Here is a 14554-nt window from a genome sequence, read left to right on the forward strand (position 1 = left end):
GGATTCATCTTGCCCTTTTGCTTTCCAAGATCTTTCACCTTGTTGGTGGGAATTTGATACTAAATTGTAATTTTTTCCAGGAAAAACTAATGTCTACTGTTTATACTAATAGATCTGAGAATTTCTATCTTATATACAGTGCCACTAGAGCATTATGGGAGATGCTGGCTCCTGTAACATGTTATTCAAAATTCATTGATTTAGTAAAAGTCATTGAATATATAGAAATTAAGAATTTCAAAGGAGGGGACTTTTGGACTCAGTAAGTCAGACATTGGGGCAGATGTGATCAGAAGTAAGAAAAGGAGCTCTAGAGTTAGATTGGTTTAGATTCTGGTTGTGTGTGTGTTGGGGATTCCCTGATGGCTCAGCAGATAAATCATCCGATTGCAGTGCAGGAGACACCGGAGACGTGGGAGGTGCGGCTTCTATCCCTGAGTCAGGAAGATCCTCTGGACGAGGAAATGGCAACCACTTCAGTGACCTTAGACCCCTGCCCTGTTTAGCTTTCCTCAACTTCAGTTTCCTTGTTTGTAAAGTGGGGAAAATAGCATACCAAAGGATCATTGTTAGGAGTAAGTGATATAATGATTATTAATTAGAGAAACATATAATTTCATTAGTATTAGTCACTTATACTACAAATATGAGAGCTGAAACCCTGAGAGTAAAATCACTTCTACAAGCTCACAGAGTTACAAACCAAAACCATAGGACTGATGAGTATTCTTTGTGCAGTGAACCATTCTCAAGTGAATTTGAATGTGTGCATTTATTTCAAATGTTGAGGATTTGAGGATTCCATTTTCTAAGAAAGAGCATCATATATTATTTACATACATTGTAGAGTGGAATTAAGTGAGCGTATTCTGTATTATGACAGATTCCAAGCCTGTTATGTCATCTAGTTTGACTTTAATTTTTAGAATAAAAGCAATATGTAAAATTAGACAAGTTTGGTTACTGGACCTGACAAGGTAGCCGCTGAAAACCATATGGTTTTGCTCTTTTCACGCTGTGTGTCCTGTGAAGGGAACAGACTGCTCATTAGTCATAATTTTACTGTCAGTGGATTTCAGAGTTACCTTTGCCTAAACACTCTGTATGGACTACCTTGTGGATGTGAATTTTCAATCCCTCTCTGCCATCTCCCTGAGTTTACAATTTTAGAGTATATTAACAATTCAAAACCTTTAGCATGTGTTTCTGATTGATTTCTGCTTCCTTCTGGGTTGCATGCTTCATAGTATGACTGTGCTACTGCTTAGTTTTCAAAGAGCAGTGGCTAAAAGTTCTTTGTTTATGATGATGAAAAACATTTTGAAACAAAATGAACAGAAAGAGGCAAAAAGAACTAAATGAAAAGAGGTGCATCTGTTTTAAGAAACAAAGGCAATGAGTGTTGCTCATAGTCAACAATGAGTTAATAAGATTTAGAAAGACAAAACAATCATCTTCTTTGATATCAATTCAAAGATAATCTGATGGTTTAAAATATCACTGGAATTCTTTAAGTCGGAAGTATTGAGACATGACAGAAGAAGAACAGACTTGTGGAGTAAGAGGGACTAAAGTTTGCCTCCAATTTCTTCTACTTAGCAGTTGTATGTGAGGATGTCTTGCTCTGCAAATTACAGCAAATCACTTCCCACTGGATTAAACAGCAAGTCTGATTATTTCCCACATAACAGAAGGTCCTAAGAGAGGCAGACATCAAATTTAGGTGGATTAGCAACTCTGAATATAATCTGGACCAGATATTTCTCATCCCTTTGCTCTTCCAACTTAATCTGTAGGCTTTGCTCTCCTGCTGACTTTAGATGGCTGCATCAGTTCCAGGAAATATACCCACATCCAGCTACTTTTAAGGCAGCCCGGAGTGTCCCTTTCTTATGTTTTCTTCATAAAAGCTCCTTTCACTTGCAGATCACCTTCACAGCTCATTGGACAGAACTGAATCAATAGTAAGACCACATAATTGGACCTGAAATAAGTGCAGAATTGCTAAATTGTGGAAAGAGAAAGAGGGAAAAGCCTGATTAAAACTAGAGAAGAAAATAGAGACCAATTATTCTGGAAGAACTTATATTAAAAACAATAAGACAAAACTACAAGCTTTGAAGTAGGAGAGTAGAATGACCACATTGATGGCTTAGAAAGGTCTTTCTGGATGCAGTGTTTTGTAGACATTTTCAAGGATTGTACCTCTCTGCTGAGAAACCAGTTAGTAGATTTCTCAAGTTAAAATTATGGCAAGGATTTGACTAGACTGGTTCTGCTGTGGAATGAAATAGAGCAGGCAGTTCAGAGAGTTATATGCAGGATAGAGTTAGCATTGGTAGGGTTTGGTTACTGATTCGGTATGGGGGCTATAAGTGAAGGAAGGCAAAGGTGACTCACAGATTTCTAAATGGAAGAGCTGATTCTTTGCCATTGCGTTCCCTGAAATAAGAGACAATGGGAGGAGGACCTTTTATTGTGTGTGCAGGGAAGATATTTTGTTCATTTCGGGACAGGTTGAATTTGGAATGACCACAAGTCATGGATGTGTTAATAACTAATGGATAGTTTTACAAGTTGATTGGACTTTCAGGAGAGAAAGAGATGAAAAAAACATATGGATTTGGATGGTTATTAATATTTACATTACAACTGAAGACATGGAAGTTCATCCCTCCTCTATAGGGATCCTTGCATAAGGATGTGTGCTAATATCACCTCTAAAACCAACCAACAAACAAAAATGAAATATCCTAGCCATTCTTCATCCTGAATAATCTGATTCAGGATGTATGGACTGGTGCCAAGACATTTGTTCTTTACAAAAGGTTCTTTTCTTATTCTCATTTTAAGTCTGAGTCAAGAATCATTGACTCAGACTTAAAATTTGGAGATGGAAATGGTAAACCACTCCAGTATTCTTGCCTGGAGAATCCCATGGACAGAGGAGCCTGGCAGGCTATAGTCTATGGGGTCACAAAGAGTCAGACACGACTGAGCAAGTAAACAGCAGCAGCAAGAATCATTGATATAGAGTGATAAGACAGTCTACAAAAATAGAGTATTGATCACAGCCAAGGTTTGAAGGATTGATAGAGGAGGAGTAGCTTATCATGGAAACACATAGCCAGAGAAGTAAAAGAAAACCACAGAAATGCATTGTCACTGAAGATGAAAGGTGAGAGAGTATCCATGGGGAGTCATGACCATATCCTACCAAAACATAAGGAACATTAGTAACTCAGAGCTACCTAGTTACCACAATCTTCAAAACCAATCTTATAGCTTGTAAGATTTTTCACAAGCAATGTTTCATAGCCATGGTTCCTGTGCAAATAGATTCATTTATAACTAGCGTTTTATTTCATGGTTTTTGGGTGTCCTAGGAGATAGGTGGGTGTAATCAAGGTATTAGGTGCCCAGGCTCTTAAATGAGGAACTTGATTATGGAAAGCCATAAGCAAGGCTCATGGTCTGTCATGAAGGCCTCAGGTATTGCCTCATGATTTCTTCCTTCCTTGATTTCCCTGCTAGGATTCTGAATGAGACTGCAAGCTGCCAGTGTTCTGTTGAGGTTTGTGCATTTGCATTCACAGACATGTTGACTCTTTGCATCCCAAAGGACTGCAGACTGCCAGGCTCCTCTGTCCATGGAATTTGCCAGGAAAGAAATACTGGAGTGTGTTGCCATTTCCTACTTTAGGGTACCTTCCTGGTGCGGGGTTCAGATCTGCATCTCTGTGTCTCCTGTATTGGTAGACTGTTCCCTTACCACTTGCACCAACTGGGAAGCCTTCTAGGTTTGTTGAGGTCATTAAATAAAAGAATATATATATATACATATATACATATATATACACACACATATATATATAGATAGATATAGATATGTCTTATATATATATGATAGAGTAGAGTGCATGATATATCAGTTCAGTTCAGTTGCTTAGTCATGTCCGACTCTTTGTGACCATATGGACTGCAGCATGGCAGGCTTCCCTGTCCATCACCAACTCCCAGAGCTTACTGAAACTCATGTCTATTGCGTTGGTGATGCCATCCAACCATCTCACCCTCTGTCGCCCCCTTCTTCTCCTGCCTTCAACATTTCCCAGCATCAGGGACTTTTCAAATGAGTCACTTCTTCGCATCAGGTGGCCAAAGTATTGGAGTTTCAGTATCAGCATCAGTCTTTTCAATGAATATTCAGGACTGATTTCTTTTTAGGATGTACTGGTTGGATCTCCTTGCAGTCCAAGGGACTCTCAAAAGTCTTCTTCAACACCACAGTTCAAAAGCATCAGTTCTTTGGCACTCAGCTTTCTTTATAGTCCAACTCTGATACCCATACATGACCACTGGAAAAACCATAGCCTTGACTAGATGGACCTTTGTTGGCAAAGTAACGTCTCTGCTTTTTAATATGCTGTTTAGTTTGGTCATAACTTTTCTTCCAAGGAGCAAGCATCTTTTAATTTCATGGCTGCAGTCACTGTCTGCAGTCATTTTGGAGCCCTCCAAAAATAACATCTGTCACTGTTTCCACTGTTTCCCCATCTATTTGCCATGAAGTGATGGGGCCCGATGCCTTGATCTTAGTTTTCAAAATGTTGAGTTTTAAGCCAACTTTTTCACTGTCCTCTTTCATTTTGATCAAAAGGCTCTTTAGTTCTTCTTTTTCTGCTATAATGGTAATGTCATCTGCATATCTGAGGTTATTGATATTTCTCCTGGCAGTCTTGATTTCAGCTTGTGCTACATCCAACCGGTATTTCGCATGACGTGCTCTGCATGTAAGTTAAATAAGCAGGGTGACAATATACAGCCTTGACGTACTCCTTTTCCTATTTGGAACCAGGCTGTTGTTCCATGTCCAGTTCTAAGTGTTGCTTCCTGACCTGCATACAGATTTCTCAGGAGGCAGGTCAGGTGGTCTGGTATTCCCATCTCTTTAAGAATTTTCCATAGTTTGTTGCGATCCACACAGTCAAACCTGATTCATAGTAAACACTGAATAAATTCCTTTTCTCGTATTCTCCCTTCCTTTTTTTCATAGAAAAGATTACATAATTATGTTGCTGAGAATTGTAAAAGAAATGAATACTCTCCCATTCACTGTAGAAATACAGTTATAGAGTCTTGCTTCAAGCAAAGATGCCAAAAACTGTGTAACAACTCTAAACCTAAAAAATAATTCTTACCGAATTTACAAATTTGTTTTCTAATGGGAAACACATGTCCTCTTTCTCTGCACTCCTTTTGCCAACTGTTCTTTGTTCCCTGCAGCAGTTGTCAAATTATAAAATTTAACCCAGAAGCAAGAAATCACATCTGTGCCGAATGGGACCTTGTAGAGAGACTGTGCAGCTGTATATCGGGTTTATTCCCACAAATTTGTTAAGTATGTGTTGTAATTGAATTCAGTAGCTTTTCTGATATTGTTAAATGAAAATCAATAAGCAGGTATCCATCAGAACTTTACTGTGTTCAATGGGACTTTGATTCAATGCATTTAGAGAAAGAGAATGTCATGCTACCTGCTACTAATCCAAAGTATTTTCTTCAGGCTGTGGTGGAAGTCTGACTACCATTGTAATTGTGTTTCTTTGTTAATGTGAAGATCATAGGAAAAACAGAAACAATGTAAGATTAAGAATATGCCTTTTGGCTCTCCTTTTACCTTCTTGCCCTCAGGGAATCACACATTCCTTCAAAGCATTACCCATGGGTGGTGATGGGACCAAGTGTCCTTGAGCTGTCTTCTGACTCTTCAAAGTCCTAAAACACATTCTGCTCAAGCTAACATTTTCCTGGAAAATCCAATATATATATATATATTTTTTTTTTTTTTCTTTTTGTGACTAATATTAGAAAGATATTAAGGAGGAAGCAATGGAGTCAGAATGATACACAGCAAGTTATAAATATTTGAAACTTAAACCATTAAAGAGCATATTTGAATAATTAATTCCAATTGCTCCTTAATTTTTAGAATGTGTGAAGTTGAAGCCTTAGGATACTTTTTGTGCATATTCCGTTTTACTTCTTCTGCCCTCCCTTGTCTTTCTTGAATCCTAACAAAAAGAATGGACTAGCAAGTCTCTGACTTTTCTGAATGTCACTTCTTTAAGAGCTTTTCTCTGTCTGTTCAGGAAAGCATTAAAATCATTAGTGTGTAGTAATAAAATTAAAACATACCTAATATTAGTTTGAATTAGTTTCTATTATAATCTGTTATTTAGTGAGGCAGTTAACTGATTTTTACTTACTAAAAAGTTCCTATATTTGTGAGTCTTTGTTTTTCCCGTGATAACTGTAGGTATTTGCAGTAGACTGAATACTTACTAACCTCTGTAGAGTTATTTCTCTTGGAGAATCAGTCTTCTTAGTTACTGATTAGAGTACTAACCAATATGCCCGTCTTCATTTTAAATGTACAGTGACTGAGGGAAAATGACCTTAAAGACTCTCTCAGTTTGATAGTGTGGCTTTATTGTAAAATCTAAATAATTGAATAAAAACATTTTCCATAAAATTTCTGATATCTAATTAATGTCCTTCAGAGTAAATGTGGTATCAAACATTTCCTCTAATTATATTCATTAGTGGTTTCTCCCAGACAAGTTTTAATTAAGTTGTACCATGAAGATCAATACTCATTGTGTATTCATTGCAATTTACAACAAGCATATATACTGTTCAGAGCAATTTAATTACTGTAATTGTAGTACAGAAGATACTTAGTGACTGGGCTCCATTACTGCCAAACACTTTTTAAATAAATTCAGTAATGAAATTGGAAAAGGAAATTCTGAAAGTTCATATTTATTTATATCCTATGTCTAAACTGGTGTTATGTTAGTAGCTTAAGTAATGGAGGATATAGAAGCATTGATAATATTAGTGGCATAAAACGTTTTCATGCATACCATCGTGAATGTTCAGAAATTATTAGAATGTAAATAATTCCACTTTTAATAATTATTACATTGGTTACTAAAATAATTTAGAAGTATTGGGTATTCATAATGCTCTTTTTTTCTCTAAATAAGGCTATAATTTTTATTGCTTTCGTTTCCCTAGATAGGAGTAGTATTTTGATTCATAAGGAATTCTTCCAAATATGTTAACTTCTGTTAGTGAAGATCATGCCTCTGATGTATTGTGCAAGGAATTGTGGAAGTGGACATTTTATAGTAACACTGTAGGTGTATACTAGGGTCTCTCAGCTTTGGTATTGGTGAAATTTGAGCCAGATAAGTCTTTCCTGGAGGGTAGGAGAATTTTGCTATGCATTGAAGGATGCTTACTTAGTCAATTGCATGCCTGGCTTCTTCAGAACCATGAGATGCCAGTAGAAAATATTCCCCTGCTTCCCAGTTTTGACAATCACAAATACTCTAGACATTATTAGATACCCATGTTGAGAACCACTGCTGTGTGTTGATTCAGCCACACCCTCCTGATCTGCCCATTGACTAAATGATCCATTCAGAAAACAAACAACTGTACATCTGCTCTGAGTGCAGGCTATTTTCATAGGCATGAGTAAAAATATGGTGTTCTTTTAAGGGAACAAAACAGTTTTGTGTATTCCATGATTTGGAGATTAGAATTGGGTGTTAATGAAATATTCAGTAATATTACCTGACCCACATTTAGGAAAAGGAGAATCAGAGATGGTTTCCTGGGAAGGCAGTTTCTAAAATATGTTTTGAAGTACAAATGAAGAGTTAGCAGTTCTCAAAGGGAGAAGGGTATTTGAGAGAGCTAAAGCAGCATGTGCAGAACTTGGAGGTTTGTGAAAACTCTCATACTCTCTATTTGTATCTATCTTTCTATCTAATTGTATGTAGATCTAATTTTAGATAGTTATTTTCCTTGAGGCATCAAATTCCAATTTACTCTGCATTATATGAACAAAATTATAATATAGTAGTCTGCAGGTAATTACCTAAAACACCTAATTTTTCTTTTTTTCCCTCAGTTTCCAGTTCAGTAAAAATGGTATATGTAAATATGTGCTTTGCATTGTGAATTTTATGAAATCATCTGTTTCTAGGAGGAAAGCAATTTTAGGCAGCACTGAAAAGTGACATGCATGTATTTCCCATAAACCTCCTAATCTATTTATTTGAAGAAAATCTTTTGACAAGACCAGCAAAAGAAAGGCAGCGTACATTCCTATTGTAGTTATTTTCATGTATTCGGTAACACATCCCAATATTGAAAACTCCCAATAAATGATATTAGCAGCAGAGCTATTATTTTGAGGTCATTCATTTATTTTCATATATGTATATTTTCTAAACCACAAAGTGTAAAAATAGTCATTTTGATTAAGGTTAATTCAAATGAGAGTAACTAAATTTTAGACACATGGAATTGTGTTGATAATAATGAATATTTCAAATTGCACGTATTAAGAAGTTTACGAAGAGTGCTGTGTTTCTCATGGCAGGCTAGTTAGGAATCCTAGAATTCTTATGCACATTCCTTTGTCGTCACAGAATTAAGTTCAGTTTAGCTGCCTTCACAGTAGAACACCTTTAGTTAGCTCATTTGCTCTACTTTAGTCCAAACAGATATGCTACTGCTCAGTATCAAAGGTGAATAAAATGACTCATAAAGATGAATAAACAGAACTATTTAGGTTCTGCACTCCCCTGATATTTAGTCATGTCTAGACACAGCCCTAGTGACCCAGAAAAGACTAAAATGAGGACAAGGACATTTAAGTTTAATGTAGCCTAATTCCCATAGAAACCAAAAGAGCCAACAGTACAGTTAAAAGAAAAAAATTCAAATATACCTGAAAAATTAGATTTAGTGGGGTGACTGGAAGGTTTGCAAGGTTAGAAGGTGGTGGAATATTTTGGGTTTGTTTGGTTTTGGTTTTTGTTGTTTTAAAACAACAGTTTTTTTGTTTGGATCAATTTCCTCTAAGCAATAATTATTCTGCAAATTATATAAATAATTTAGGGAAAAAACCTTATTGTATGTAGGTTTAAGTTAATACAAGCATTCTGTAGACATGCATTTTTATTGTTAAAGAGCTCAGAACTTAATGAAAATAGACAGTTGTATGTTACAGTATTGAGTATATCTGTGTTTTTTAAGGTTTTTAAGTTTTTTCTTATTTTGCATTAATAATTCAATATAGACTATTACCTTTGTGTGTAACATATGTATGCTTGCATATGTAATATGAAATAAAACAGTGGATAATAAGGGTGGTTGTTGTTTCGTTGTTAAATCATGTCCGATTCTTTTATGACCCACAGACTGTAGCCCACCAGGCTCTTCTGTTCATGGGATTTTCTAGGCAAGAATAGTGGAATGTGTTGCCATTTTCCTTCTCATAATAAGGGCTAAATGCACATAATTTCTGTAGGATATTGGAACTTTCCATTTCTATTATGATCCAGATTTCCTTGGTCATGATAATTTTATGTTCTCTTGTACAATTTTATAATGCATTTCTCAGTCTATCAGTTGTTAAACCCTTAGTACCCTAGGCTTACCCTTGCAGATAAAACTGTCTTTTTATTTATTTCTTTTCTGAGTATTTTTTCAATTATAATTGGAAGTTAATTGTTTTATTGTGTTGATTTCTGTTTTACAACAGAATGAATCAGCCACAAGTATACATATATCCTCTCCTTCTTGAGACTCCCTCCCACTCCCACTGTGAACCATTTTTTTGAGAATTGCGGGCATTACAAGATACTGACTCTCGAATGCAGTTGAGGAAGCTTCAGTAATTCTGACCAGGGTTAGCCTAGTTGTTTCTTTTGGGTGCAACCACCATCCTCATTCAAAGTGGTTCAGCTGCAAAGCATGCCAGGTAGATCCTTTTAGTTTAGGTATAATACATTTGAAAGATAATGTTCTATCATCTAGGTCTAAAACATTTGACCACATTAATACCATTTGTTGTTATTCAATCTGACTTATTGCAACTTTATGTACTGCAGCGCTCCAGGCTTTCCTGTCTTTCCCTATCTCCTGGGATTTGCTCAAACTCATGTCCATTGAGTCGATGGTGCCATCCAACCATCTTATCCTCTGTCGCACCCTTATCGTCCTGCTCTCAGTCTTTCCCAGCATCAGTGTCTTTTCCAGTGAGTCAGTTCTTTGCATCAGGTGGCCAAAGTATTGGAGCTTCAGCATCAGTCCTTCCAATGAATTTTCAGGGTTGATTTTCTTCAGGATTGACTGATTTGATCTCCTTGCTGTCCAAGGGATTCTCAAGAGTCTTCTCCAGCACCTCAGTTCAAAAGTGCTTAGCCTTCTTTATGGTCCAATTCTTGTCCATATGTCCATGACTACTGGAAAAATCAAAACTACTTTAATTTCATAGGGATAGGTGATAAACCTGTTAAAATATAAACTCCTTGAGTATGTATGTGTGTGTGAGTGTGTGAGTTTGTGAGTGTGAGTGTGGGTACATGTGTGTGTACATACTCTTACATTCCTTCCTTTTGCATTGATGACTTCTGTCTTAGGAATCATAAATATTTTAAAGTACTCAGCCATAGTTGAGATATGCCTTTCAAAAATGTAGCCAACAGTTCTGTAAGAAACACATTTTGGATTATGGTTGTATATAAGTAGAAAGTATCTTTGGGAATGCAATAGGCACTTAACTATAGCAACAACCTTGAGAACTGCTACAATTTTCTAAGCTTGGTAAAGTGTCTGTAGATTTATTTCTTAATTAAATTTGCAATTTGGATTACAGATTTTGGTTAATATCACAAAAATGTTACAAGCTTGGGAATAGTTTATTGCTATTTAATGTAAATTATTTGTTAATTGCTTCATAACAGCTTTCCAGAAGAAAATAGAGTATACTTAGCTGCAATTTTATGGCTGCAGCTTAATCTCAAGACCTACAGTCTTTAAAAAAAGGGACATGGTCCTTTTGAGTTTCCTGTGGAACTTTCATTTTATTCTTTTTTTTATTAACTCTTTCCCTTTATTCTTGTTTGACCGGGGTTGAGGGGGGGGGACCATTTAGAGTAATGACTTGTTTGTATACTTTTGCTATAATTGTTCTCCAAATAGTTATTCAAAATCTCTTGTTCTCTTGCATCCTAATAATGCTTTCTTTAAATTGTCACTCTTGTATTCATCATAATGAACGCTTAATCTACTTTCAGTTTTGGAAACAATATGTGCTTTTAATAACTTTATGGAAATAGTGATGTATTTTTGTATAATTCACACAGCTTTGTGTTCTTTCTTTTTTTAGTGAATTTGTTGGATTCACGAACTGTCATGGGGGACTTGGGATGGATTGCTTTTCCAAAAAATGGGGTAAGTCTTTCTGAAATCTTTCCTACAGCTTAAACTACTTGAGTAGACATCATCTTGAATATTGTATAGTTGTATTCTCTGGACACTCTTGTCGTTAAGAAAAGAGGAGTGTATTTGTGAAGAAGAAGGAGGAGACTTCAAATTAGGTCTGATTGGGGAAAGCAGGGAAATTGGGAAGAGATTTTAATGAATGAACAACAAATGTATTATTTTCCTCTCTGAATGTTTCTCTATAAAAAAACGGTGAAGGTTTTCAGCATTCAGGAGAGTTTTAGGTTGAAGGAATCAACACATTTTTAGAATTGATTTATCTGAAAAAGAAAATAAATAAATAAATAAAGAGATTTGCTGCAATATGCCCTTAGCTTGTTTGGTTTGACTTAGGAAGTAAAAGTTGATGTGTCAATCAATGACCAGTGTTGAATCAAACACTGGGAACAGTTTATTATGATTCATTCACTACATTAGGGAATTGAAATATTATAAGAAATTCCTTTGAATTCCATTGTGATTGATATCATCAGTCATCATTCAAAGGTTTTCTTTTAATTCTTGAATTTTTCTCTATTGAGAACTTTCAGAAAAGATGCTCATTGGAAGATTTTTATAACCCACCATTGTTTTAATTATGGTATGGTATTAATTAAATTAATAATTTAATTAAATTATTGTATGGTATACATTAAAAATAAAGTCTTTGGGGTGAAAATTAGGTAAGGTGTTTTAAAATATAAACATATTGATAATATTTATAATGCTGACCATCTAAAAACACATATTATATAAAAGTATCCCATATCTTTTGCTTAATGAAAACCACGTTCTTTTTTTTTTTGTTTGAAAACCACATTCTTATTATCCGATGGAGAATGAAAACATAAGTAAAATGCTGTGACATAAAATCATTGTGTTACACAGAAAGCATTAACTGTATTGTGTGACTGTTATATTGAAAACAGTCTAGACTTTGATGGAATATTTTTATTACTTAATGACTTTAATATTTAAAAAATTTGAATACTTAAAATTTATATAGTATATACATGAATATATTTTTAAAATTATGTGTACTAATAATATTTCATATGACCTTGAAGGTTAATTTCAGTCTAATTAAGGAATCAAATATCATAACGAATCTGGTTATAACAACCAAAATAACCAAAACTTAAAATCTTTTTCCACTTGATGAATATATCAGATATGTGTATTTGTCCTTTATTTAGAACATTCAGTTCAGTTCAGTCATGTACGAATCTTTGCAACTGCATGGACTGCAGCACATTAGAACATTATTTCTGTGGAAATAGGATGTGTGTGCTAAGTCACTTCAGTCATACCTGACTCTTTTTGACTCTGTGGACCATAGCCCGTCAGGTTCGTCTGTCTATGGGATTCTCCAGGCAAGAATGCTGGCGTGGGTTGCCATGCCCTCCTCCTGGGGATCTTTCTGACCCAGGGACTGAACCTGAATCTCCTGAGGCTCCTGCATTGCAGATAGATTCTTTACGACTAAGCCACTGGGGAAGCCCTGGAAATAGGACGAGTAGTATTAATTGTTCTAATGCCTGATAATACATATGTTAACATCCTCATCTCTGTGTGCTTTCTCTTTTTTCATTAAGTTGGTATTTCTTTTTGGTTGTTAAATAATATAGTTACATTTAGAGGTGTAATATAAATAAAGTAATACAAATAGATTGTTATGATATTAAAACATGAAGGTAAACCATGTGAAAAAAATTTTTATTTAATTTGTAATTGAATATAAAAACAGTCAGTTTTGTATTCAGTATAGCCAATGCCAATATAAAGGTATATATTCACTTAATCTGTCTTTTATTTTTCTTATGTTCTTCCTTTTTCCATTTTTTTCTTCCTTCTTCCTCTCACTGGCCACCTCTGAGTTATTTTCTTTCTTTCATCTTTAAGTACACCTCCTATACAGGAAGATGTCTAGCTAACCTCCATCTATGAGAACCTGTAAATATATTTTGTTCTCTGTATTTTTTTCACATATCAAAGATGATTTATTGCATAAATATTTTGAATTGCCCTTTCTGAAAAGAGGCTGACATATTGGGATGAAATTAAATTTTTTAAAGCCTCAGAAAATATGTCATATTCTCTTTGAATTGAGTTTTGCATTTCTCATATTTCCATTCAGTAGTTATTCAGAAAAGTTTGGACACAGTGTAACTGTGAGGGTAAATCTGATGTAGTTGTTGTTGCAGCTAGATAGTTTTAGGGAAATGACTCAGTTTTAAATGTAATTTCTGTATAAAGCACAATTGACTTCTTTATAAAAACATTATCTTTTGATTCGGGAATGAGCTATTTCCAGGCATTCTAAAAACCTCATCCTTACTTTTCGTTTCTATTATAATTGTTTGTATATTGCTAATTTTGTTCAGAGTTTTTTGAAGAGTATTTTTTTCAAAATGCTTGTAATTTTTGGAGTGGTTTCTTTTGAAATCACTAGCTAATATAACCACACTGCTAATGCCTGGTGTTAATATAGAAGAAAAAGAAATTAAATTAGAAAAACTTAGTGAAATGTGCACTTATCCAAGTATGAGGAATGTGTGTCGAACCCAGGTGTTACATTTTGTGTTAAACTCACCCAAATGCAAATTGAAGAAACTTTTAAAATTATATTTTGAAGAAAGTAAGATAAAAGTACAAGCAATTTCAATAAAATTTGCTTGTACTTTTTATATATTGTTATTAGGTTGAGTCATTTATGAATAGATAATCTAATTCTAACTGAAATATAGATCATTGACATAATGTTAGCAAAAATTCTTTAGTAAAGATATCCAAAAATTTTCTCTTCCATAAAAGTCATGAAAAAAACTGAAAAGTATTATAAGAATCAGCTTTTCAGGATTCTGGAAATTTACCAAACTCTTGGAGTAGTTCTGGGAACAGTCAAGAGAAGGACTAAATCTTGGTAGAACCACGAGTTTGTGGCATTTTAAGGTACCCTCTGCTCTTTCCTGCCTCTTCAACTCTTTAAAGTAGCCTTTAAAACAAAGCAACAATCTGCCATCAGGGTGAAAATGGTAGTCTGGCAGGTACTAGAGTGGGGTGAGTCAGGCAGGATACTCTTCAAAGCCTTGATCTCAGAGGATTGCCATTATTTATAGCCCAATAACGCCATAAAAGAATACTCTCCTGAGACTGTCTTGACTAGAGTTCCTCCAGTCTCAAAGCCTTTACTTTACTAAGT

General features: G+C 35.0%; 1 protein-coding gene across 9 annotated transcripts in view; it reads left to right on the forward strand.

Moving 5' to 3' along the window:
- Positions 1 to 14554, forward strand: part of EPHA5 (EPH receptor A5) — a 383390-nt gene that overhangs the window by 20656 nt on the left and 348180 nt on the right. For all 9 annotated transcript variants that reach the window (XR_006341773.1, XR_006341772.1, XM_043906637.1 and 6 more), the window contains exon 2: positions 11258 to 11322. Coding sequence is in view for 7 of the 9 variants with exons in the window: in XM_043906637.1 (XP_043762572.1) it covers positions 11258 to 11322 (65 nt within the window). In the remaining 2 variants the exon portion in view is untranslated. The remainder of the gene's footprint in view (positions 1 to 11257; positions 11323 to 14554) is intronic.

This window comes from Cervus elaphus, chromosome 6 (assembly GCF_910594005.1).
Source record: "Cervus elaphus chromosome 6, mCerEla1.1, whole genome shotgun sequence".
Taxonomy (NCBI): Eukaryota; Metazoa; Chordata; class Mammalia; order Artiodactyla; family Cervidae; genus Cervus; species Cervus elaphus.